The sequence below is a fragment of the Pongo abelii genome, chromosome 1 (assembly GCF_028885655.2).
Source record: "Pongo abelii isolate AG06213 chromosome 1, NHGRI_mPonAbe1-v2.0_pri, whole genome shotgun sequence".
Taxonomy (NCBI): Eukaryota; Metazoa; Chordata; class Mammalia; order Primates; family Hominidae; genus Pongo; species Pongo abelii.
This window is the reverse complement of record NC_071985.2, coordinates 90,041,246-90,068,153: the sequence shown is the minus strand read 5'-3', so window position 1 is coordinate 90,068,153 and position 26,908 is coordinate 90,041,246. Positions and strand designations below refer to the sequence as shown.

Genomic DNA, 26,908 nt, shown 5'->3' with positions numbered 1-26,908 from the left:
GGAACCATAACCTCCCCACAAGGACAAAGCAAAAATACAATGACTGACCCTAAAATGACAGCAATTTGTGATCTCTGACCAAGAATTCAAACTGGTAGTTTAAAGGAAACACTGTTATCTCCAAGAGATGGCTGGAAAACAATTAAGAAATTTACCAGAGAAGTTTAACAAAGAGATTGAAACAATGAAAATAAATCAAACAGAAATCTTGAAACAGAAACACATTTGCTGAAACGAAGAGCTCATTAGAGACTCTGAATAGCAGACTGGACCAAGTGGAGGAAAAAAATCAGTGAGCTCGAAGACTGGCTATTTGAAAAATACACAGTCAGACTGGGCGTGGTGGCTCACACCTGTAATCCCAGCACTTTGAGAGGCCGAGGTGGGTGGATCACAAGGTCAGGAGTTCGAGACCAGCCTGGCCAACATACTGAAACCCTGTTTCTACTAAAAATACCAAAATTAGCCAGGCATGGTGGTAGATGCCTGTAATACCAGCTACTTGGGAGGCTGAGGCAGGAGAATCACTTGAACCCGGGAGGTGGAGGTTGCAGTGAGCTGAGATTGTACCACTGCACTCCAGCCTGGGTGACAGAGCAAGACCCTGTCTTGAAAAAAAAAGAAGTCAGAGGAAAAAATAAAAAGAATGAAAAGGAACAAAGACCACCTACAAGACCACAAGATACAGAAAATTGCCTCAAAAGACCAAATTTAAGAACGATTGGCTGGCGTGGTGGCTCACGCCTGTAATCACAGCACTTTGGGAGGCTGAGGTGGGTGGATCATCTAAGGTCAGCAGTTTGCAACCAGCCTAACCAACATGGAGAAACCCCATCTCTACTAAAAATACAAAATTAGCCGGGTGTGGTGGTACATGCCTATAATCCCAGCTACTTGGGAGGCTGAGGCAGGAGAATCACTTGAACTCGGGAGGCGGAGGTCGTGGTGAGCTGAGATCACACCATTGCACTCCAGCCTGGCCAACAAGAGCGAAACTCTGTCTCAAAAAAAAAAAAAAAAAAAAAAAGAATGATTGGTTTTCAAGAGGGAGCTAAGCAAGAGCAAGGGTAGAAAGCTTATTCGAGGAAATAATCACAGAAAATTTTCCAAAACTTGAGGAAGAAAGAAATATCCAGGTACAGGAAGGCCTGAGAACATCAAACAGGTCCAACCCAAATAAGACTACCCTAAGGCATATAAAAGTCAAACTCTCAAAAGTCAAGGACAAAGAAAGTATCCTAAAATACACAAGAGAAAAGAAGCAAAGAACACATAAAGGAGCTCCAATTTGTCTGGCAATAGATGTTTCAATGCAAACCTTATACAGGCCAAGAGAGAGAGGAATGACATTTTCCAAGCGCTCAAAGAAAAAAAATCTGACATCTAAGAATACTGTACCCAGCAAGATTATTTTATTTTCCAAATATGAAGGAGAGATAGTCTTTCCCATACAAACAAAAGGTGAGAATTTACCACCACCAGATCCATCTTACAGTAAGTGTTAAAAGTAGTTCTTCGATCTGAAAGAAAAAAACACTAATGTGGTAGCGGAAGTTACTGCAGGGGCGGTGTTGTGCTGTGGGGAAGGGAGAAGGATTTGTAAACCCTGAAGCGAGGTTCTGCTTACCCGAGGCCGCTGCTGTGCGGAGACCCCCGGGTGAAGCCACTGTCATCATGTCTGACCAGGAGGCAAAACCTTCAACTGAGGACTTGGGGGATAAGAAGGAAGTGGAATATATTAAACTCAAAGTCATTGGACAGGATAGCAGTGAGATTCACTTCAAAGTGAAAATGACAACACATCTCAAGAAACTCAAAGAATCATACTGTCAAAGACAGGGTGTTCCAATGAATTCACTCAGGATTCTCTTTGAGGGTCAGAGAATTGCTGATAATCATACTCCAAAAGAACTGGGAATGGAGGAAGAAGATGTGATTGAAGTTTATCAGGAACAAACGGGGGGTCATTCAACAGTTTAGATATTCTTTTTATTTTTTTTCTTTTCCCTCAATCCTTTCTCATTTTTAAAAATAGTTCTTTTGTAATGTGGTGTTCAAAACAGAATTGAAAACTGGCACCCCATCTCTTTGAAACATTTGGTAATTTGAATTCTAGTACTCATTATTCATTATTGTTTGTGTTCATTGTGCTGATTTTTGGTGATCAAGCCTCAGTCCCCTTCATATTACCCTCTCCTTTTTAAAAATTACGTGTGCACAGAGAGCCCACCTTTTTCAGGACATTGAATTTTCAGGCTTGTGGTGATAAATAAGATCGACCAATGCAAGTGTTCATAATGACTTTCCAATTGGCCCTGATGTTCTAGCATGTGATTACTTTACTCCTGGACTGTGACTTTCACTGGGAGATGGAAGTTTTTCAGAGAACTGAACTGTGGAAAAATGACCTTTCCTTAACTTGAAGCTACTTTTAAAATTTGAGGGTCTGGACCAAAAGAAGAGGAATATCAGGTTGAAGTCAAGATGATAGATAAGGTGAGAGTAATGACTAACTCCAAAGATGGCTTCACTGAAGAAAAGGCATTTTAAGATTTTTTAAAAATCTTGTCAGAAGATCCCAGAAAAGTTCTAATTTTCATTAGCAATTAATAAAGCTATACATGCAGAAATGAATACAACAGAACACTGCTCTTTTTGATTTTATTTGTACTTTTTGGCCTGGGATATGGGTTTTAAATGGACATTGTCTGTACCAGCTTCATTAAAATAAACAATATTTGTAAAAAAAAAAAAAAAACACTAATGTGCAAAAATAAAATTTTTCAAGATATAAAACCCAAGATGTAAAATTAAGTTCATAGACAAACCCAGAATACTATATTACTATAATGGTGGTACGCATCCACTTATAACTTTACTATGAAGCCCAAAAGACAAATCTATCAAAAGCAATAATAGCTATAGCAACATGTTAAAGAGATAGTCAAAAAGGCAGGAACAGAAATGGAGTTAAATGTATAATTTCTGAGTGTGTTTTTGCCTTTGTTTTTGGTCTTGTGTTTGTGATATAAGATAAGCTGTCATCTCTTTAAAATACCTTACTCTATCTATAAGACTTTTTTTGTGTGAATCTCACGGTAATTACAGCACAAAAACTATTAATATATACTCACTAAAAATAAAAAGCATTAAATTAAAACATATTACCAAAGAAAATCACTTAACCACAAAAGAAGGCAGTAAGAAAAGGAAGAGAGAAGCCTCAAAAAAAAAAAAAAAAAAAAAAAACAGAAAACAAGCAAAAAACAGCAGTAATAAGTCCTTGCTTATCAATAATATCACTGAATGTAAATGCTCTCAATTCTTCAATTAAAAGGCACAGAGTGGCTAAACCGATAAAGAGAGAAGACCTGACTATATGCTGCCCTCAAGAAACCCATTTACCTATACAGACACACACAGACTGAAAACGAAGGGGTGGGAGATATTCCATGAAACTGGAAACCAGAAAAGAGCAGGCGTAGCTATACTTATATCAGATAAAACAGACTACCAAACCTAAGATTGTAAAAAGAGACAAAGAAGGTCACTATATAATGATAAAGGGGTCAATTCAGCAAGAGGAAATAACAATTATAAATATCTGTGCACCCAACACCAAAGCTCCCAAGTATATAAAGCAAACACTAATAGATCCAAAAGGAGAGATAGACTACAATATGATAATAGTAGCACAGCTAATACCCCACTCTCAAAAACAGACAGATCATCCATACAGTAAATTAACAAAGAAACAGTGGAGTTAAACTACACACTAGATCTAATAGGCCTAATTGCAATTTACAGAACATTTCACCCAACGGCTACAGAATATTCTTTTCATCAGCACATGGAACACTCTCCAGAATACACTATACTTTAGGCCACAAAACAAGCTTGAAAAAATTGTAAAAAATAGAAATTATATTAAGTATCTTTTTTGAACACAATAGAACTAGAAATCAATAACAAGAGGAACCTCAGAAAATACAAACACATATAAGTTAAACAACATGTTCCTGAAAGACTAATGGATCAATGAAGAAATTAAGAAGGAAATTTAAAAATTGCTTGAAACGAATGAAAATGGCAATACAATGTAACAAAATTTATGGGATATGACAAAAGCAGTACTAAGAATGAAGTTTATAACATAAACACCTACGTCAAAAAAAAAAAAAAGGAAAGACTCCAAATGAACGATCTAATGATGTACCTCAAGGACCTAGAAAATAAAAAACAAGCCAAACCCCAAATTAGTAAAAGAAAAGAAACAATAAAGATCAGAGCAGAAATAAAATTGAGACTAAAAAAAATAGACTATCAATGAAACGAAACACTTGCTTTTTGAAAAGATAATATCAACAAACTGTTAGCTAGACCAACTAAGGAAAAAGGAGAGAAGATCCAAATAAATAAAATCAGAAATAAGAAAGGAAACATAACAACTGAGACCTCAGAAATACAAAGAATCATTAGAGACTATTACAAGAATGACATGCCAACATACTAGAAAACTCACGAGAAATGGATATATTCCTAGACACATACAACCTACAAAGACTGAACCATGAGGCCAGGGATGGTGGCCCATGCCTGTAATCCCAGCACTTTGGGAGGTGGAGACAGGTGGATCACTTGAGGTCAGGAGTTCAAGACCAGCCTGGCCAACATGGCAAAACCCTGTCTCTACTAAAAACATAAAAATTAGCTGGGTATGGTGGCACAGCCTGTAGTCCCAGCTACTTGGGAGGCTGAGGCAGGAGAATTGTTTGAACCCAGGAGATGGAGGCTGCAGTGAGCTGAGATTGCCCTGCTGCACTCCAGCCTAGGCAACACAGCAAGACTCCAACTCAAAAAAAAAAAAAAAAAAAAAAAAAAAAGATTGAACCATGATAAAACAGAAAAACTTCTAAAAACCAGTGCCTAGATCAAAGCTTTAATAAAAATTCTCCCATCAAAGAAAAGCCCAGGACCTGACTGCTTTACTGCTGAATTCTACCAAACATTTAAAGAATTAATGCCAATCCTATTCAAACTCTTAAAAAAAAAAAAAAGGAAGAGGAGGGAATATTTTCAAACAAATTCTACGAGGCCAGCATTACTCTGATAACAAAACCAGACAAGGACACCACAAAAAGAGAAAATTACAGGCCAATATCACTGATGAACATAGATGCAAAAATCCTCAACAAAATATTAGCAAACCAAATTCAATAGTATACTGATAAGATCATTTACTAAGATCAAGTGGGATTCATTTCAGGGATGCAAGAATGGTTCAATATACATCAATAAACATGATATATCACATTAACAAAATCAAAAACGAAAACCATATGATAGTTAAATAGACGCTGAAAAAACAGTGGATAAAATTCAACATCCCTTTATAACAAAAGTTATTATCAATATAGGTAGAGAAAGAGCATACCTCAAAATAATAAAGGCCATATATGATAAACTTACAACTTAATGGGAAAAAATTGAAGGCCTTTTCTCTACAGACCAGAAGGCAAGGATGCCCACTTTTACCACTTTTATTCAACAAAACACTAGAAGTCCTGGCCAGGTCAAGTAGGTATGAGAAACAAATAAAGGACAACCAAATTGGAAAAATTACCCTTGTTCACAGATGACATTATCATATACTCAGAAAAACCTAAGATTCAACCAAAAAACTGTTAGAAATGATAAATTCAGTCCAGCTGCAGGATACAAAATCAACATACAAAAATCAGTAGCATGGACAGGTGCAGTGGCTCATGCCTATAAACCCAGCACTTTGGGAGGCCAAGGTGGGCAGATCACTTGAGGTCAAGAGTTCGAGACCAGCTTGGCCAACATGGCGAAACCTCGTCTCTACTAAAAGTACAAAAATTAGCCAGGTGTGGTGGTGTGCACCTGTAGTCCCACCTACTCGAGAGGCTGAAGTATGAGAATCACTTGAACCTGGGAGGGGGAGGTTTCAGTAAGCCAAGATCGAGCCACTGTACTCCAGCCTGGGCAACAGAGCGAGATCCTGTCTCAAAATATCAGTAGCATTTATATATGCCAATAGTGAATAATCTGAAAAAAATATCAAGAAATCCCATTTATAGTAACTACAAAAAATATAAAATGCCCAGGAATCACTCTAACCAAAGAAGTGAAAGGGCCATACCAGGAAAACTATAAAACTCTGATGAAAAAAGTTGAAGAGGACCCCCAAAAATGGAAAGATATTCCATGCTTGTGGGTTGAAACAATATTGTAAAAATGATAGGGTAAATTACTACCTAAAGTAATTTACAGATTTATTGTAATCCCCATCAAAATATCAAAGACATTCTTCACAGAAACAGAAAAAAAATCCTAAAATTTATATGGCAGCACAAAAGACCCCAAATAGCCAAAGCAATTCTGAGCAAAAAGAACAAAGCTGGAGGCGTCACACTACCTGACTTCAAAATTTGCTACAAAGCTAGAGTAACCAAAACACTGTGGTACTGGTACAGAAACAGACACATAAACCAATGGAACAGAATAGAGGACCCAGATATAAATCCACAAATCTATAGCCAACTCATGTTTAACAAAGGTGCCAAGAACATACAATAAAGTGTTGGGAAAACTGGGAAACTCCTGTCCCTCACCACACACAAAAATCAAATCAAAAAAGGATTACAGACTTAAATCTAAGACCAGAAACTATGAAACTACTAGAAGAAAACATTGGGGAATGTCCCAGGACATTGTCTGGGCAAAATGCTCATCACCAATTATCAGAGAAATGCAAATCAATGTGTCCTTAACATAGAGGCTGAAATATATATACATATATATAGAAAAAAAGACATGCGAATCAAATCCACAATGAGATATCATTTCACCACAGGTAAAATGGCTTGTATCAAAAATACAGGCAATAACAGATGCTGGCAAGGGTATGGAGAAAGGGGAACCCTCCTACACTGTTGGTGGGAATGTAAATTAGTATAGTCACAATGGAGAATAGTATGGAGGTTCCTCAAAAAACTAAAAATAGAACTACCATATTATCCAGCAATTCCACTACTGGGTGGATTGCTGGATAATTTGGATGTATATCCAAATAAAGGAAATCAATATATCAAAGTGGTATCTGCATCCCCATGTTTGTTTATTGCAGCACTATTTACAATAGCCAAAATATGGAATCAACTTAAGTGCTCATCAAGGGATGAATAAAGAAAATTACATACGCACACGTGCACACACACACACACACACACACACACACAATGGAATATTATTCAGCCATAAAAAAGAATGAAATCCTGTTATTTGCAGCAAAATGGATGGAACTGGAGGCCATTATGTCAAGTGAAGGCAAGAACAAAGAGACAAATATGGCATGTTCTCACTCATATGTGGAAGCTAAAAAGTGGATATTATTAAGATCGAGAGTAGACTGGGAAGGAGGGTGAAGGAGGAAATGAAGGGAGGAAAACAGAATATAAATATATTTATTACCACTTAACTGTACACATAAAAATTGTAAAGATGATATATTTTATTTGTAAAATAAATAATTTCTATGCTCCTGGGATTAGCATTAATTAATCACCTAAGGTAGAAAAATAAGTCAGAGTCCAGAAGACCTGGCTACTTTACCTTGCTGGCTGGCAGTTTCTTAGATATGGTGATAATGTAACCGGTTCACTCACCATTCATGCGCCAGATCTTCACTTGACGATCATCTGCCCCAGATACAATAAGGGGCATAGTGGGGTGGAAAGCAGCCCAGTTTACTCCACGATCGTGACCCTGTAGAAAAAGAGGGGTTCTTCTAAAACATCTTTATAGCCATTACTCAAAGCAAACCAATGAATCAAGCTACTCGTTGTAAAAAATGTCTCTGATTTATTCTTCATGTGAACAGATTCAAGAGACTATGCTGCTCTAAAATTTTGAGCATCAGAATTACCATGTCTGTCCTCCAATATTACCCCAAATTCTCATGTGAATTTCCAAATACATATTTCTAACCCCTAAACTCAGCCTCATTTGCATTTAGGATATTCTGCTTTGTTTTTTACTTGCCTATTTTTATCTTATTTCTACAAATAATTATTAATATCTCCAGACAAATTTTATTTTTTATTGTTTTTAGATGGAGTCTCACTCTGTCGCCCAGGCTGGAGTGCAATGGCACGATCTCAGCTCACTGCAACCTCTGCCTCCCGGGTTCAAGTAATTCTCCACCTCAGCCTCCCAAGTAGCTGGGATTACAGGCACCCACCACCACGCCCAGCTAATTTTTTTGTATTTTTAGTAGAGATGGGGTTTCACCATCTTGGCCAGGCTGGTCTTGAACTCCTGGCCTCATGATCCACTTGCCTCGGCCTCCCAAAGTGCTGGGATTATAGGCGTGAGCCACCACGCCCAGCCGACAAATTTTATAACTTAATACAGAAATCTCAGTCCGGTCTTGAAGGAGCTCTAAGATTATTTTAAGAAGTTTGCAAGGTAAAAACTATTTTCATAATATTACTAAGACTTTGTCTTCTTCATTTTTTTTTTTTTTTTTTAAGATGAGGTCTTGCTGTGTCACCCAGGCTGGAGTGTAGTGGTGTAATCATATTAATTGCTCCCTGAAGTCTCTAACTTCCAGGATCAAGTGATTCTCCTACCTCAGCCTCCCAAAGGACTACAAGTGAGCACCACCACGCCCAGCTAATTTTTTTTTTTTTTTTTTTTTTGGTAGAGACAAGGTCTTGCTACATTGCCTAGGCTGGTTTCAAACTCCTGGCCTCAAGTAATCCTCTAGCCTCGGTCTCCCAAAGTGCTGAGATTACAGGTGTGAGCCACTGCACCCAGACTATTTATCTTCTTCATTCTTATTCTTTCATGAGTATACAATAGAGTTTCCCAGCACATGATATGTGATATCATCGCTCTGACAGCTAATAGAATGTGTGCTGATATATTTCATGTTTTTAAAAGTTGTTTTAATCTAAAATGTGGTAAAAAAAATTGACAGATATAGCCCACATAAACAAAAACTCTTTGGGGTCCTCAATAAATTTTAAGAGTATAAAGAGATCTTCAGACCAAAAAGTTTAAGAACTGCTGATTTTAAGATACTGTATACCCTATTTATACAGTTATATAGTATATTGTGACAGAATCCTGGATAAGGCAGTTTTGAATTAGCAGTATTATTGAGATGTATCATGGTGCAGCGAAAAGCACCTGGGTTTTGGAGTCAGATCCAAATTCAAATCTTAGTTCTTACATTTATTTACTAGATATATGTAGATTTTGGTAGACCGCTTAATTTCTCTAAATCTCTTTTTTTTTGTCTGCTAAATAGGGATAATAATATCTACTTCAGTGGGTAGCTATGAAGATTAGATAATTTTTTAAAAGAAAAACTAGTTTCTTTCCCTTATGCTTTTGTTTTCCCACCTGCACAAAAGTTACACATGGCTGGTTCTCAATAACTGATTAAATTTCCTGCTGCCCTGCCTTACAGAAAGCTTGAGAATGGGCTCTGCTTTGGGATGGTTATGAAGTCTACACCTGGCTTTCTCCCTTTCCCACTGGGTTTATAAGGTAATAAGACTCTCCCTCAGGTGGCACATAAGCTTCATTTCTCTGTTGGTTCACGCACAATTTGATTTCTAGTACCTCAAACAGTGCCTGGCACTTAATAAGCACTCTGTAAATATTTGTTGAAGGAATGAATAAATGAACAGCATATTGTGACTTTCCCAAGATGACAGCCCATATTCAGCCCCTGGCTATAAAGATAAGTACCTCTAGTACATGCTTCACCACTGCATCTGTAGTTCCAAATAGATCAACCCCAGTTATTCCTCTCACATCCGATTCCACCGCACCAGGGGACAGGTTTTTTTTCCTCAGACCTTTGAAGGGATAAGGAGTGGGATGAAAGATGTAAACATAATGTTATCTATAAAACAGCACAGTATCAGAAACACAGAAATTACAGTGAAAAGAGAAAAAGAAATCAAAAAGACTGAAGAAAGAAAAGAGACTCAAGAATTCCTATTTCCAAAGATGTTCAAAATATTGAAGTACATTCACTATCTTCTCTTCTGCTCCCTTAACACGTAAACAGATCCATTACTGGAATTTCTCTCTAGAGGAGGGTAACCCAAATTTCTGGCACACTTTAACCTCTTCTTCCACAAATCTTACCTCAAGAGGTGTCTGCTTCAGTTAATGCCCACTTTCCATTCTTCAGTGTTCTTGAAATGTGGCCCCAGATGGTAAACATTCAATTTCTACTCTCAACTTCATAAAATTTATAGCAGCTTTTCCCTGATCATTTCAGAAATTTTTTTCTTTTTTTTAAAGAATAGTCAAGTGCAGTAGTGAGAATGGGGAAAAGAGTGGAACAAGGAGTTCAATCTGTAACTGACTGTGAACAATCAACTGAGATAACTCACTATCTTCGGACTAGGCTCAAGAAATTTTAAAGGAAAGCCATTTGAGGTAAGCGTGGTGGTTCACGCCTATAATCCTAGCACTTTGGGAGGCTAAGGCAGGTGGATCGCTTGAGCCCAAGAGTTAAAGACCAGCCTGAGCAACATGGCAAAACCCCGTCTCTCCAAAAAATATAAAAATTAGCTGGGTGCAGTGGCGAGAGCCTGTAGTCCAAGCTACTTGGGAGGCTGAGAGATAGGGGGATGGCTTGAGCCCAAGAAGTCGAGGCTGCAGTGAGCCATGATGGCGCCACTGCACTCCAGCCTGGGTGACATTGAGACCCTATCTCAAAAAAGAAAAGCCATTTGAAGAAGCCACAGTGCCGTGTTTCTCAACTTGAAGCCTTTCGACAGCTGATGGGGGAGGTTCCAAATGGGTTACAGAAACTAGGCCTATTAAGTACAAAACAGCTATTTGGTAGAAGATAATGTAAAACCACAAGCCATGTAAAAAGTGTACTCATGCCTACTACTTGACTCTTGGACGAAGAACAAGATAATTAAAACTGTCATGTCATTTTAAGTTCCTGCTTAAAAGGCTGATTATAGATTTGAATACCTGGATTTTGCCATTAAAACTTTGGAGGTAGTTTTACTGGGAGGAATTATCCTGTAACTTAAAAACGATGGAAAAAGACATCAGAATAATAACAGTCTTATTTGTAGAGGACCCACATATATGGCTCAAGTAAATCTATCTTTAAAAGCTATTTGTGCTATAGTCAGAACAAAAATTATGATAGCACTGCTACTATCTCACATTCGGAAAGTACTTTGCGGTTTTCAGAGCGTATGTTATGTAACTGGACTCTGATAACAAACCTTTGGAATGAACAAGCAGGTAAAATTATAAGTTTGTAGATGAGAAAAAATAAATGAGACTAAAATCCTATATTTTGAAGTATTTTTGGGGAAAAGTGGAAGATGAAATTACCTAGCACTTGTAAATATTTTTTAAAAAGACAGTTATGTGTAATGGAAAATAAAAACTCTCAGTGAAAATAAAACCTAAAGGCTGAGCGCAGTGGCTCACGCCTGTAATCCTAGCACTTTGGGAGGCCGAGACAGGTGAACCACCTCAGGTCAGGAGTTTGAGATCTGCCTGGCCAACATGGCAAAACCCCGTCTCTACTAAACATACAAAAATTAGTTGGGCATGATGGCGCACGCCTGTAATCCCAGCTGCTAGGGAGGCTGAGGCAGGGGAATTGCCTAACCCGGGGGGCGGGGCTGGGGGGGGCGCAGCACGGAGGTTGCAGTGAGCCAAGATTGCGCCACTTCACTCCAGCCTGGGCGAAAGAACGAAACTCTGTCTCAAAAAAAAAGGAGGCTGGGCACGGTGGCTCACACCTGTAATCCCAGCACTTTGGGAGGCCAAGGCAGGTGGAATAACTGAGGTCAGGAGTTTGAGACCAGCCTGGCTCAAATGGTGAAACCCTGTCTCTACTAAAAATACAAAAATTAGCTGGGCGTGGTGGTGCATGCCTGTAATCCCAGCTACTTGGGAGGCTGAGGCAGGAGAATCACTTGAACCCGGGCGACGGAGGCTGCAATGAGCTGAGATCCCGCCACTGCACTCCAGCCTGGGCAACAGAGTGAGACTCCGTCTCAAAAAAAGGAAAGAAAACCTAAGTCATTTTAAGCCTAAATTTTGCCATCTGTAGGAAAATATAAGAACTTAAGTTTAATAACTGCATTTATATTTATTGTTTTAAAATTATAATATATCTCTTCTGTTATGGTGGCACCTACATGTTAACACTGGAGAAGCAAGAGCTTAGAAGGCCACAACAATTTTAATTATCTTGTCCTCTGTCCAAGATGAGCATTTAGCCAGTAGGTAGACAGAAATAAAGCTGATGCTTTACAATATACTCTCCCAAAGGTTCATAAATACTTTATTGCTGGGATGCCTCCTTTCACTTATTTCACTTGTCCCTTTAATAAGATCTGTCAACTTTTTCTAACGAGTCTGGTATATGAAACAGACTCAAAGGAAAATACAAAGATAGACAGCTGTGAGAAACTTCACCTCCAATAAGCTTCAACAAACACATTAAAAGGAAAGCCTTATGACAGAATGGAAGGCTTTGTTGCATTTGCATGTAATGATCCAGGAAAAGGGGAAGCGCAAAAACAGACAGATGAATGGTGACAGGCAGTGAAAAGGTACTTAGAGAAGAAATATTTGAGCCTTCAACAAGCCGCTCGCTAGGACTGAACGACAGATGGGAAATTTCTACAGCAGCTACCCAAATCCAGAGGGAGGAGAGGACACTCTCAGAATGGACCAGTTTGATGCACACCTCCCAATACGGACCAGGGAAAGCAGGAAAAAGAGAGGGACGATAACAGGATTTGGCAGCAAATTAATCCTTTTTTAGTAGCCATTTCAAAGACTGAGCCTGAATTACATGGGCTTGACATGCAAAGGTATAAGCATATTAAAATAATTTAACTGTCAGTTTACTTGGAAGCTCAAGTTAAGAAAGTAACCTTTTATATGTAGGTTTGTAAATACATTCCCTTTTAAACAAATAGTTTTTGCCAGGGTAACACAAAAGATTCAGGTTAAGTGAAGCCCTGTGGGGTTCAATCCCCATGGGAGAGGTACCAAGAGATAGGTTTTCCTTTAAAGATCTCTATATTCTCTTATTGCTTAACTAACTCAGAGACTGTCCCTTTCAAAAAAAAATAGTCAAAAAAATTAGAACTAGTCCTCTAAATTTGGGAATATTCATACTCTCATTCAGAACTAACTTCTCCCTTTCGGAAATATAAGCACTGGTCTTCAACAGATCGGAAAGCTAATTCCTCTTCCTGTTTTCAGACTTATTTGAACCCAATAGCAAAAAAGAACTCTGCTGAAAAAGAATATGCTGACTTCCAGAGAAGGAAAATATAAAAGTCTAACCCAAAAGCTTCTTGCACTTTGTTAAATACCAAAGCATCTCCTTCCACTCTGGTTAAGGGGTTACTGGAAGTCAAGAGTTGTGGGTAAAGAACAACACTTAGAAATGGTAAAAAGAGCATTAACATTAGTACAGCAAGTTAGCACAAAATTCTTACTACCACATAAAGTATAGCAATTGCAAGGTTATTATATAGTAATCCATGCACTTGACACATTCAAGAGCAAGTATAAACCCCATGGGGTCACACTCTCTCTCTCTCTTCTCTGATCTAGGGCCCTTAATTTTGATGTAAAAATGTTCTCTGTCTGCAAAAGGTAAAGAAAAGTATTTCATGCCTTGAACATTTCATGACCATCAAGAATCCAACCACCTGATTGCCCCCAAACTGCATTGGCTAGACTGCAGGGAACATGCTGGGCTGGCATCAGGTGGCACAAACATTACTCTTACAGTGGAGTCCTTCTCAACCCGGCATTCTGGAAAAGAATTAAGTCTTAATGCCCGAAAGCATCAGTTTAGGTATGTAACAAATTCTCTATGACCTAGAATAGCATTAGCTATATACCATTCTTAGAAGAACTACGAAAACAGCCACTGAAAGTACTTTCTATAGCACTTAATTCTCTCACAGAATCCAGGTTGACAAAGGCTATTCTGAATAATTGCCAGCCAGGGGCAGTGGCTCATGCTTGTAATTCCAGCATTTTGGGAGGCTGAGGCAGCCGGATCACTTGAGATCAGGAGTTCGAGACTAGCCTGGCCAAAATAGTGAAACCCTGTCTCTACTAAAAACACACAAAAATTAGCTGGGCATGGTGGCACGCGCTTGTAGTCCCAGCTACTTGGAAGACTGAGGCAGGATAATTGCTTGAACCCAGGAGGTGGAGGTTGTAGTGAGCTGAGATCATGCCACTGCACTCCAGCCTGGGTAACAGTGAGACTGTCCTCCCCCCGCCAAAAAAAAATTGCCCCTGATCAGCTGGAACAGCATGAATTGGGATCCAAGCCCATCAGGCACCTATATCCTGAGACAGAGAGAGTGCTTTGAATGTGTGCACAGTGAAAAACCATGGAAAGCCATAGCAAGGTTACTGTGAGAGTAGATGCTAAGCTCCCTGGTACTAGCAGTGAGGAGAGGACACAGGTTCACAGTGCCTGTGTCTAGCTCCTCCTGTTGGCATGGCTGGTCACATCTGGGTGTACTTCAAAAAACCTTGTCAGTCTGATGGAAAACTGCAATGGCAAAGCCCTAGGGAAAGAGAGTACAACTGCCTTATCTCCAATACCTCTTGTTTATACTACTGCCTTTCATTCTAAGCCTTTGAAAACTACGAAGACAGCATGATCTAGAGGTTCTACTCTACAATTGTCCCCATCTCCTCTTGTCTTGTTTCTATGCTACATTAACCTAAACAACTGCTATTGCAACATTCCAAATGCTGTATCCCAGAATCCAAATTTTCAGCTTGCTGTTCATTAATGGTCTATAAGAACAAGTGCCATTATTGCCCCAGTCCCCCATGCCACAATGGAGTTGGGAACAGTTATCATCTCAGCTGTACAATGCAGAGGATGACTCCTTTATTACAAAGAACCAAACAAAGATCTATGAGAGGGGCCTTCCTTTCATAGAATGAAACATGTTTTGTAGTCCAGTCACTGACATTTCAAAGAACTCAAATCTCCAAGAATTTCTAAGGAAATGAATAGAAAGAAACAACAGGCTGGGCATGGTGGCTTGTGCCTGTAATCTCAGCACTCTGGGAGGCAAAGGTGGGTGGATCACCTGAGATCAGGAGCTCGAGACCAGCCTGGCCAACATGGTGAAACCCTGTCTCTACTAAAAACACAAAAATTAGCTGGGCATGGTGGCACATGGCTGTAATCCCAGCTACACGGGAGGCGGAGGCATGAGAATCGCTTGGACCCAGGAGGCAGAGGTCGTAGTGAGCTGAGATCACGCCATGGCACTCAGCCCAGGTGACAGAGTGAAACTATCTCAAGAAAAAAAATAAATAAATAAAAGTTAAAAAAGAAAGAAACAAACAAACAACAAATACTAACTGGTCAGAGAACTACAGCATTTAGTGTTTGAAGATTTCCCTATGCCAACACGAAGCGCTTCCATCAGTCTCACAGGTACAGTCCACTCTTTACATTTAAATTCTCTAGGTAGCACTTTCTTAGATCTCCTCTATATAAGACTAAACATTTAAATCCTCGTCTCAAAATAAAGATACGTAAACTGTAAAAGGAGGAATTATCCCAACTATCCATAATCTATAAATTATTTAATTTCTAGTCCTAAATCTGTCCATTAAAAGGTATTCTGGGCCAGGCACAGTGGCTCACGCCTGTAATCCCAGCACTTTGGGAGGCCGAGGCAGGCGAATCACCTGAGGTCAGGAGTTCGAGACCAACCTGGCCAACATGGTGAAACCCTGTCTCTACTAAAAATACAAAAACTAGCTGTGCGTGGTGGCACGCACCTGTAATCTCAGTTACTTATGAGGCACAAGAATCGCTTGAACCCGGGAGGCAGAGGTTGTAGTGGGCCGAGATTGCACCACTGCATTTCAGCATGGGTGAGACAGAGTGAGACTTTATCTCAAAAAAAAAAAAAAAAAAAGGCCAGCCACGGTGGCTCACACCTGTAGTCCCAGCACTTTGGGAGGCCGAGGTCGGCAGATCACGACGTCAGGAGTTTGAGAGCAGCCTGGCCAATATGGTGAAACCCCATCTCTAATTAAGATACAAAAATTAGCCAGGTGTGGTCACATGCGCCTCAGGAGTCCCAGCTACTCAGGAGGCTGAGGGAGAATTGCTTGAACCCGGGAGGTGGAGGTTGTAGTGAGCCAAGATCATCACACCACTGCACTCCAGCCTGGGCAACAAAGCAAGACTCCCTCTCAGAAAAAAAAAAAAAAAGGTATTCTGGACATAAAAGTCACCAACTCCTAGAACCCAATCATGCTCCCTGCACTAGAAGAAACAAAATAAAGAGATTTTACTATTTTTAAATAAAGCGATAGGGTCCAAGAGTCTTGTTTCCCTGTACTAATCCATTCTCAAAATTTCTTTTTGTCATAGATGTATTTTTTCTTATTTGAGTGGAAAGCATGATTCTTAATCAAATGTCGCAACACTATACAGATTTTAACAAAAGCTGATATAACTAGAAAGTTAAAATTTCTTCAAATCAAATGAATTTTCTAGAGTTACCTCTTTTCTTAGAGAAGACTTCCAATATGAAGCACCATCAAAGCAGATTCAACACCCTCAGAAACAAAGATGCTATTATAAAACAGAATATTCTAAATTTTCCAGTTCTAAGTCAACTCTCCTCACTATTTTAAGCAATTGCAGTTTTGCACCAGACATGACCAGGTTGTCCCATGAACTTGGGCAGCTCACCAGAAATATCCCAAACGCGCACAGTCTGGTCCAGGCTGGCTGATACTACCAAGTCTTCTGAGGGGTGGAATTGAGCACACATCACATAATGGTTGTGCCCTGTTAACACACTGCAAGAAAAAAAAAAAGACAATACCAAATTAGAGGTGGAAGTCAACAGACTCCTAAACTAAATACCTTTCTCCATATTCAATAAATGCTTATCCAATTTTACTTTTATGGAGACAAAGGCAGGTCATCCTACCAATTCTGAACTAATAATAATAAGCCCAGTCAGCTATTTTAACAATAGTTCTCTTCTTGCCTCTAATGCTTTAGTATTTAAATATTACTAATTTCAGGAGGACTGAGATTGCATAGCTCTTCTCTCAAAAATATTTTAAAATATCAAAATAAATGTAATCTCAGTAATCCATACTGTAAATTATCTGTGAGATTTTAGTAGGGTATCCCTTTTAAAGGTCATCACTTTATTTTTGATTATTATTAATTTTTTGAGATGGAATTTCACTCTGTTGCCCAGGCTGGAGTGCAGTGGCACAATCTTGGCTCACTGCAACCTCTGCCTCCCCAGTTCAAGCAATTCTCTGCCTCAGCCTCCCGAGTAGCTGGGACTATAGGCACACGCCACCGCGTCCAGCTTATTTTTGTATTTTTAGTAGAGATGGGGTTTCACCATCTTGGCCAGGCTGGTCTCGAACTCCTGACCTCAGGTGATTTGCCTGCCTTGGCCTCCCAAAGTGCTGGAATTACAGGCATAAGCCATGGCGCCGGGCCAAGGCCATCACTCTAAATGGTCCCTAACTCTTCATGGAAAGTTCTATGTAAGGCTCCAGCTCCAAACACAAAATAAAACAAAGGTCTAAACCTTGACTCAGCTTTTATGGGAAAATAATTGAAAACCAGCTAAAAGCTCTCATTCTAAAAGGCTATATGACTTCTCTTCCTGGTAAGAAATTATTGGAAGATCCAGATTCATATATGGGATTGCCTCTACATTTATTATTTTGCACTTAAAAGCATCCTACAAATACAATCAGTAATTAATCAGCTGACATAGTCCATTTGAGAAGGGAGAAGAGTGTTCTAAGAGAAGCTCATTACGAAAAACTAGGAAAAATGAAGAGGGCTCTTTTCGAGCCCTCTGCCTCCTGCTTTACCAAACACAGGTTCTAGATTGCCAGTTCCACACTCGGATGGTCTGATCATCGGAGGCACTCAGAATCCAGGGATATTCCTGAAAGATAGTCCAGACAAAGGCTTTAAATATTAAACAAATCTGTTCTATCAGGCTCTTGTAATCATTTTTCTCTAAAGAACTGCATTGCTTAACGGCTCAGCTACATGAGCAAAGGGACCGCTGCTTTTGCTATCAGGTTAGCTGTCTCCTTTTCTCTACCACTCTAACAGCTTTTCTCAGCTTCAGCACTTTCACCTATAAGACTTAAGAATGGAAGCCAGTCAGAGGCACAATAGATTCTCAGAGGCAGATAGTGAAACATACATTTACATTTACTTCTATATGTGTGTATGTATTTATATACAGTTAATCACATAAATTAAGATCCTATGAAAGACTCTTCTACCTTTAACTCTAGGATGGGAATATTATTTTATTGTCTGACTTCTTTCTGTCCAGTTTCAAAAAATTCCCAGGTCTCAGCAACCAAAGCAGAAAGTAACATGTAAAGACAATTTAGCCTTTTTGGAGTCTATAAGATTGTTGAGAAAAAGAAGTATTTCTTATTTACACTTCCTTCTTACTACACTTGCTAAGCTTTGTGTTAAACACTGAAGATAGATGGTATTTCTATCTTCAGTAGAGATAGTATCTCTACCTGCAGTATTTAGCACAAAGCTTAGCAAGTATAAGGCACACACATATTTAGTGAGCTGGTAAAATGAAAGAAAACAAGGTCTTTCATAACTTTCCAGGTAGATGGCAACTTGTTCTAGGCAAGGGTCTTCAGGAAGTCCTTTATGGCAATGACAAATAATTCCTACTTAATAAGTTATCTTATTGAGTGGTTATCATTCTCAAATGTTTAAGCTGTAATTTTCTCATTCTCTCCTATCCTAGAACTGTTTAATTAAAAAAAGAAATAATATATACTCAACCAGTAAATTGTTTATTTCATCATATTCTTTCTAACTTAATTCAAGAGACTTAATTTACTGGCAATCAAAGAATAGTGTAAGTTAATGCTAATACACAGAACTATAAGGAGATCCTGTCAGGTTGCAACTGGATTCAGAGGTTGGGAGTCTGTAATCTGCACCTCACTATCTAAATCTACTATGATACCTGGCAGATCAAAGAAAGTAGTAAGTCTGGCTAAGGGAACAGCCTCCACCAGACCCAAAAATCCTAGGAGAGAGGGGTATGATCGTTAATACTTCAAAACGTTTGTTAGCTCATCAAAATGGCATCTTAGTCTGACCTTCTTACAGACACACCTACTACTTACTAATAATACCCTACATGGGATTAGCCGGCAAACTTTTGTTTTTTGGTTCAGCAAATCTGAAATCAAATCCCTACTTTTCCCTACAGAGAAACAATGACTTCCCATAGAATCCACTGAATCCAATAAAATTAAATTCAATATAATCCCAAGTGCTTCCTCTTGCAGAAAGAAACAAAGCAGAAAGGTCAATACCACACAGATGTAGAAGAGCCACTCCAAAAACAACTCTATTATTAAAACACGGGTTCTCAAGGATCAAATAAAGATTACTATAGGGAAACTAAGAATGCTCCAAAACTAGCGCCACCATGACTACTTACATGATGAAAAAACGTGGTGCGAATATAATCTAAGTGCCCAAGCAATGTGAAAAGACAGCGCCGAAGCTTGTAATTCCAAACCTGCAAAGACAGAAATCAAACTAAGAAACAGAAATACAGTTATTGAGCCTCTAAAAGGCTCAGAGAAATTGATACCTTTACAGAGATAGAAATATGTATATAAATATAGGTTTATATATATTATTTGTATTTGGCATTTCTAAATCGGTAGGAACCTTGGTAGGAAGCCCTGTTTAAGATTTGAGATGAAAAGAACAAGAATGAAAATATAGGTCAGATAAACAACGTGGGGTGGGGGTAGGATTAGGGAAAAGCTAAAGATAAAATTATTGAAGTTTTTCAGGCTGGGCACGGTCGCTCATGCCTGTAATCTCAGCACTTTGGGAGATCGAGGCGGGTGGATCACAAGGTCAGGAGATCGAGACCATCCTGGCTAACACAGTGAAACCCTGTCTCTACTAAAAATATAAAAAATTAGCCGGGCGTGGTGGCATGTGCCTGTAGTCCCAGCTACTCAGGAGGCTGAGGCAGGAGAATCACTTGAACTCAGGAGGCAGAGGTTGCAGTGAGCCGAAATCATGCCATTGTACTCCAGCCTGGGTAACAGAGCGAGACTCAGTCTCAAAAAAAAAAAGTTTTTCTTTCTTTGGGAAGAAGCCATCTGCATTTAATAGCAGAAGATATTTATCCAGGGCTTGATTTGGAACTCTTTTTTCTACTGCATAATTGTGCTCTTGGCTTGAATAGACCCCTTAAGTGCTTTACCCATCACTTTTAAAAAGTATGACAGGCCGGGCACGATGGCTCATGCCTGTAATCCCAGCATTTGGGAGGTCAAGGCAGGGGGATCACCTGAGGTCAGGAGTTTGAGACTGGCCTGGCCAACATGGGGAAACCCTGTCTCTACAAAAATACAAAAAAAATTAGGCGGATGTGATCCCAGCTACTTGGGAGGCTGCGGCAGCAGGATCACTTGAATCTGGGAGGCGGAGGTTGCAGTGAGTTGAGATCGCTCCAGTGCACTCCAGCCTGGGCGACAGAGAGAGGCGTGGTCTCAAAAAAAAAAAAAGTAGGACAGATAGATAGCATGACTCCAAGGGAAACAATAATATAGGGCATCAGCTTCTTAGACTCCTAACTTGACGGCAAACAACGCCCATACATATGTGATCTGTACTCACATGTCAAGCAAACAGACTTTAACTTATTACATGGAAAATACTACATTGCTCAGTAAGGCTGAGCTAAGTAGAGAAACAATATCATACTCAGATGTGAAGTTGAGTCAACTACCAAAGTACTAGGCATCAATGAACACAACTGAAGACATGAAAACCAGGATCATAAATATAAAATAGCTTATCTTCCTCATTCAGAAAATCCCCTAAAATGTACAAAAATAACAGACCAGATGCATTTTTCTTTTTATTTAATTTTTTAAAATTTCTTTTTAATATTTGTTTATAATCAATCTGGGCCAGCTTGTTACTATTTCTAATTTTTAACTTTTCTTTAGTAAATTATAAAAATATCATTTCCTGTAACAAATTCAGACAATCTAAAAGTATGATCTTCCAAACAAGAATGCTGAGTTCCTTAGAGGCAGTGTTCTTGTCCATCATGCTTAACACTATACCCTTACCACCTAACATAGTGCCTGACACTAGGTAAGTGCTCAGTAAGCATTATGCATGGAAATAAGAATAACATGAAAAGTTAAGGTATTCCAATACCTTCACCTCTACCTATTCAATCAGCTACATATAAATACACATGTACACAGTAGAGTTTTACATAAAAATTAGACCATACCATAAACACTATTCTTTAACTGACTTTTTTCCCCTTATAGAGTTCAGTGTTTTAAACTTTCATATTTCTAGCTTCAAAATGTCTTGACTCCTTTAATGGCCTAAGTCAAGCTCCAAAACTGTAAATCCTTAAAAACTTATAGGGGTTTTAGATGAATACTCTGACCATTTGCTGGGCTCCTTGTCTTACTCTTTGTAAATGAGGATTATACTAATGCTACATTTATCTGGATATAGCAAGCAATAAGATGGTCCACAGACATGACTTTTCTAGATAATCCCCCTTTTTATGAAAAAATGTTCAAATTTATTAGTCATCAGAGAAATTAAATTAATTAAAACCACCGAATGGGCCGGGTGCGGTGGCTCACGCCTGTAATCCCAGCACTTTGGGAGGCCGAGGCAGGAAGATCACCCGAGGTCGGGAGTTCGAGACCAGCCTGACCAACATGGAGAAACCCCATCTCTACTAAAAATACAAAATTAGCCAGGCTTGGTGGCGCATGCCTGTAATTCCAGCTACTCGAGAGGCTGAGACAGGAGAACCACTTGAACCCGGGAGGTGGAGGCTGCAGTGAGCCGAGATCACGCCACTGCACTCCAGCCTGGGTGACAGAACAAGACTCCATCGCAAAAAACAAACAAACAAACAAACAAACAAAAAACAAACCAAAAAAACCCGCCAAATGATAGCACTACACACCTACCAGCTAATAAAGAATTCCTTTGTTTTAATAACAGCTTTATTGAGATACAGTTCAAATACCAATTTATTCATATAAAGTATAAAATTCAATGGTTTTTAATATACTCACAGTTGTGCAACCATCCATTTTAGAACATTTTTATTCACTCCCCTAAGAAATTCATACCCATTAGCTGTCACTTCTCATTTCCTCCCAACCCCTCCAACCCTAGACAATCACTAATCTACTTTCTGTCTCTATAGATTTACCTATTCTGGACATTTCATAAGTGGAAGATAATTTCTTTTTCAAAATATTAGTCATTTTGGGAAAACTTTTTCTTAATTAACACCCAGTTTTTCCTTTTTAAACAGATTATAAGAATCCCAAGGTAACCATTCTTGATACTCAATGTTCGTCACTATAAATAACAAATACAAAAATATTATAATGAGGTGATATCCTTATGGGCTTTTGAGATCTATCAGGTGGTTTGAGTTTTGATTGCCCCAGGATGTAGTGCCTAAAAACTAGAAAACAGAAAGAAATGTCCTTCCAATAATTCTAATAGCTCTTTTCTCTGTAGGCAGCTGTCACTCTTTACTCTCATCACCTGAGTTCTGTGGTATAATCACAATATATAACTTCTTGAAGTTGCTTATGAAAAAGACTTTACCTTTTTATGAAGTAAATTTCACTGGTTTGGTTTGATACATAGACTTAATGAAAACAACTAAAGGAAGTAAACAGAGAATATTTTGATTTATTTTTATAGGTTGCTAGTCTGTGGCTCTAACTTTTGCTATTATGATAGTCAGTTGTCTTTAAAGAATTGCCTATATTCTGTCTGCTTCCTCATTTCACACTAAGGCCTTCCAAATTAAGCAATTCAAAGGTTATTTCTCAATCTTGATCTTATTCTAAACGCTTTCTCCTTCCCAAAATTCTCTTCTTCATTGGCATCCAAGAGGCTTCTTCTCCCTCTTGGTTCATCTCGAACCCCTCAAATCACTGTTTCCCATGCTAATTCTACTTCCTCTCTCTCCCTTAAATGATGGTCTGTCTTCTTATTCAACGTACTCCTTGAACAATATCTTCTACTGCTTCTCCTTTGGCTCCTCCCTTCATGATGACAAATCACAAATATATTTCTAGCACAGACACCTCAACTAGACTGTCCCTTAGGTCCCTCAAAATCACCAGAGACAAGATGGAATTCATTATCCATTCTCTTCCACTCCAGAAAACTATCTCCTCCTGATTTTCCTTTCCTAGTTAATGACACCCCCTTTACCCAGTGACCTAAACTAGAAGCCTGAAAGTCATCTCATTTATTTCTCCTCATTGGCCCTTATTTCTCTTTATTGGCCATCATCCAACAGACACACTGATTCATTTCCTTAAATTCTCACATCCATCTCCTTCTCTCCATTTCAAATGCTACTACCTAAGCTCAGGTTTCCTAACTGGTATTTTTGCCTCCAGTCTTGCCCAAATCATCCAATCTTTTCTTTAATTACCACCAAGTAATCATTTTAAAAACATATAAATCTGGTATCACTTCTGTATTTAAGTTCCTTAAATGGCTCCTTGTTACCTGCACGATAACATCTAAACTCCTGAGCGCCGCAAACAGGTACTCCATGATCTGGCCCCTCTCATCTTCTGCCCCTTCTCTCACTATTTCTCCAGGTTTTCTCCATACAAAACCAGTAAGAGCTGCCCTGTATCTAGCTGTGTCATGCCTTTTGTCTTTGCACCTATACTGCTCTTTCCTATTTCACTGTGAATATCTCTCTATTATATCGCTTACCAAACTGTACATGCTATTACTTGGATATATGTTTATCTCCTCTATTAGAATAAAAGCTCCTTGAAAACAGAAGCCATTTCTTATTTATTTTTGAATTCCCACAAAAGAAAACAGTGTCTGGTATACAGTAAGCATTCAATAAATGTCTGCTGAGTAAGTTCTCCGGATAATGTTGTCAAAAGCCTGAGCTCTGTATGAATGAAATTTCCTGTCTTTCAGTCCCTTTCATGATTCCCAAACCTTCCCACGTCCTCTGTCCTTTATTCTCAGTTATGACAGACCCTCTGTACCTTAATCTTATAGTCATCTCCTCCAGAGACGAACAGTGGCTGCTGCTTATGGAAGTCAATGCCTCGCACTGGACCTGGTGGAGAAGGCAGGCAATGTATGTTAGACAGAGCTATCCTTTCTAATCTCTAAGGTGATTCCTATTCAGGATTTTTCAGTTCTATCATTTCCACATTCTTTAATCATAGAGGAATCCATGTCAAACAAGGCTTAAAATACCCCAGGATATTATAAATACTTATACTCCTTTAACTTCCTCCTAGAAATATCTCACCATCATGTTCATCAAACTTGTCAATGAGAGTGCACATCCGATAGTCCCATAACTGGATGACCCCATTATGTAAACTAGTCAGGATCCAAGGTCTTTTGGGGTGAAAGCTGAGCCCTGAAAAAAATAGAAAATGACACAATGAGCTAACTAAGCCCCATGATGTCACCTTCTGTGAATTCTGATAAGAAAAAGAAATATCAAGGTTAATCCTAGGTTCATTCATTCATTCGACATGCTTGATGATTTTTTACTGGATGCCAGACATCGTGAATTTTATGTTTGGTACTAGATTTTTGTTATATTCCTTTACATATTCTTGGGCTTTGCTCTAGGATACAATTAAGTTACTTGGAATCAGTTGATCATTTCAAGGCTTGCTTTTAGGTTTTATTACAGGGGGGCTACAGCAGCCTTCATTCTAGGCTTAATCTGGAACCACTATTAAAGCAATAGCCATCTGAGGTCTCTATTTGAAGCCCTGTAATATTAGGAAGTCTTTCCATTCTGGCAAATAGGAACACAAACTAGTCCCAGCCCTGTGTGAACTCTGGGGATTGCTCTGCTTTCTCCTTTCCATTGGTCCTTTTTCAGGTTTTGAATAGTTTTCTCACATGCAGATCAGTACTCAAACAAAAAGACCTGAGAGGACATCCTGCAGATCTCTAGTGCTCTCTCTCTGCAGCTCCCTCTCCTCCGGTATTTTGCCCAACAAAATCTAGCCATCTTTGCTTCCCCACACTCTAAACTTATGTCTCCTCAGAAAAACCAAGGGATTCCCCTCTTCACTGAAGCCTAAAAACTCTCAGGCAGTAACCTATGACAATCATAGGACTCACCTTGTTTATTTCCCTTCTCTGGAGAATTATTTTCCTGCACTGCCTGTTGCCCAATGTCTGTGAGCAATGTATGAACCTTTGTTTCATACATTTTGTTCAGTTGTATAGTTAAGGTGGGAAGGTAAATCTGGCCCTTGTTATTCTATCATGACTGGAAATGGAAGTCCCCAGAGGTAACAACTACTAACAGTTTGAAGTGTATCCTTTCAGATTTTTAATGCAGTTACACATAGACATAGGCCTTAGTATTTTATGAAAGTGGGGATCACGTTATGACGTTGTTCTGCAAACTTCTCACTTAACTATATAATATGGATCTCATGAAAGTACATATAAACATAACCTCATTCTTTTTAACTACAAGGGACAAATGTACTACACTTATATTATTCTAACAGGCATTTTGTCGCCCAATTTTTGGCTATCAGAAGAGCCTACTGAAGATACTTCTACACATCATCTAGCCTATTTGCATTATTACTTACTGCTCTAGGCTAAAGACCTGTGAGATTGCTCAGGAATAGAATATGTGCACTTAACATTTTAGTACATATAGTTTAAATGTAAAAACACTGTATCAATATACAGTCTCATGAAGTTTATGGAGGTGCCCATTTTGCACACAGGCTGTTATCAGCTATTTGTTGTTTTGTTTTATAAATCTAAGACCCTCCCCCCCAAAAAGTAACTTCACTTTTTTTTTTTTTTTTTGCATTTCTTTCATTACTAGTGAGGTGGAACTATTTTAATTATTTATTGAACATTTACAATTTTTCTTCTAAATTGTCTATTTTTCCATTAGGTTCTTTTTTTTAAATTATGCTATATAAGTACACTCAACAATGGATGTTTGCCCTCAAATATTATGACATCTTTGTTTTTCCTTCTGTACTGCCCAGCAAGAAATTAGGAGCAGAAAAGAAAACTGAAAGATTATGAAGACCCATTTCACATTTCACCTATACAGGTCTCAGAAATTCTTAATGGTACCCACCTTTCAAGGTCACGTTTCCCAAGAGACTTAGAAACTGCTCAGAATATATTCACACATTGATAACAACCTCCAGTTTTTGAGCTACTGAGTCTACACCAGGCGCTGTAATAAATACACTCCATATACTTTCTCATTTTAATTCTCTCTATAAAAGCCTATTTTACAGATGAGGAAATACAGACTTAGAGACCTTAAGTAAGTCACCCAAGTCATACAGCTTGTTAGTGGATGTCTCAGGATTCCAAGGCAAGCCCATCTGACTTCAAAGACCAAGTTTAACCACTTTGTTACGCTGCATCTTACTAAATATTCTAGATACTATTTTTTCCAGGTCTCCGGAGACCTTACTTCTCTGCCTTTCACAGTCTAACATTCTGAGGCTAATACTGCGATCTCAGTATTTGCCCTCCACCCCCAAAGACCCACAATCGAGCTCTAGAGCTGCCATACTTAGCAAATAAAAACACGAGATGCCCAGATAAATTTGAACTTCTGGTAAGCAACGACAGACTAAAAAACTATTCATTGTTTACCTGAAATTCAAATTTAACTGGGTGTCCTGCATTTTATCTGGCAACTCTATCAAGTTGAGA

General features: G+C 38.8%; 2 protein-coding genes across 4 annotated transcripts in view; one reads left to right on the top strand and one right to left on the bottom strand.

The window, feature by feature from the left end:
* COPA (COPI coat complex subunit alpha) overlaps positions 1 to 26,908 on the bottom strand; it is a 53,513-nt gene that overhangs the window by 25,848 nt on the left and 757 nt on the right. For 2 of the 3 annotated variants that reach the window (XM_009241836.4, XM_054533731.2), the window contains exons 2-8: positions 24,486 to 24,599; positions 24,214 to 24,287; positions 19,593 to 19,673; positions 17,965 to 18,041; positions 16,805 to 16,914; positions 9,784 to 9,893; positions 7,689 to 7,788 (exon numbers count right to left, since the gene is read on the bottom strand). In XM_009241836.4, the coding sequence (XP_009240111.2) occupies positions 7,689 to 7,788; positions 9,784 to 9,893; positions 16,805 to 16,914; positions 17,965 to 18,041; positions 19,593 to 19,673; positions 24,214 to 24,287; positions 24,486 to 24,599 (666 nt within the window). 3 annotated transcript variants of the gene reach the window in all.
* LOC100440756 (small ubiquitin-related modifier 1) lies at positions 1,554 to 2,758 on the top strand. The gene is made up of 2 exons (XM_054527023.2): positions 1,554 to 1,980; positions 2,430 to 2,758. Exon 1 carries the CDS (start codon positions 1,675 to 1,677, stop codon positions 1,978 to 1,980), a length of 306 nt encoding a protein of 101 aa, XP_054382998.1. The 5' UTR covers positions 1,554 to 1,674; the 3' UTR covers positions 2,430 to 2,758.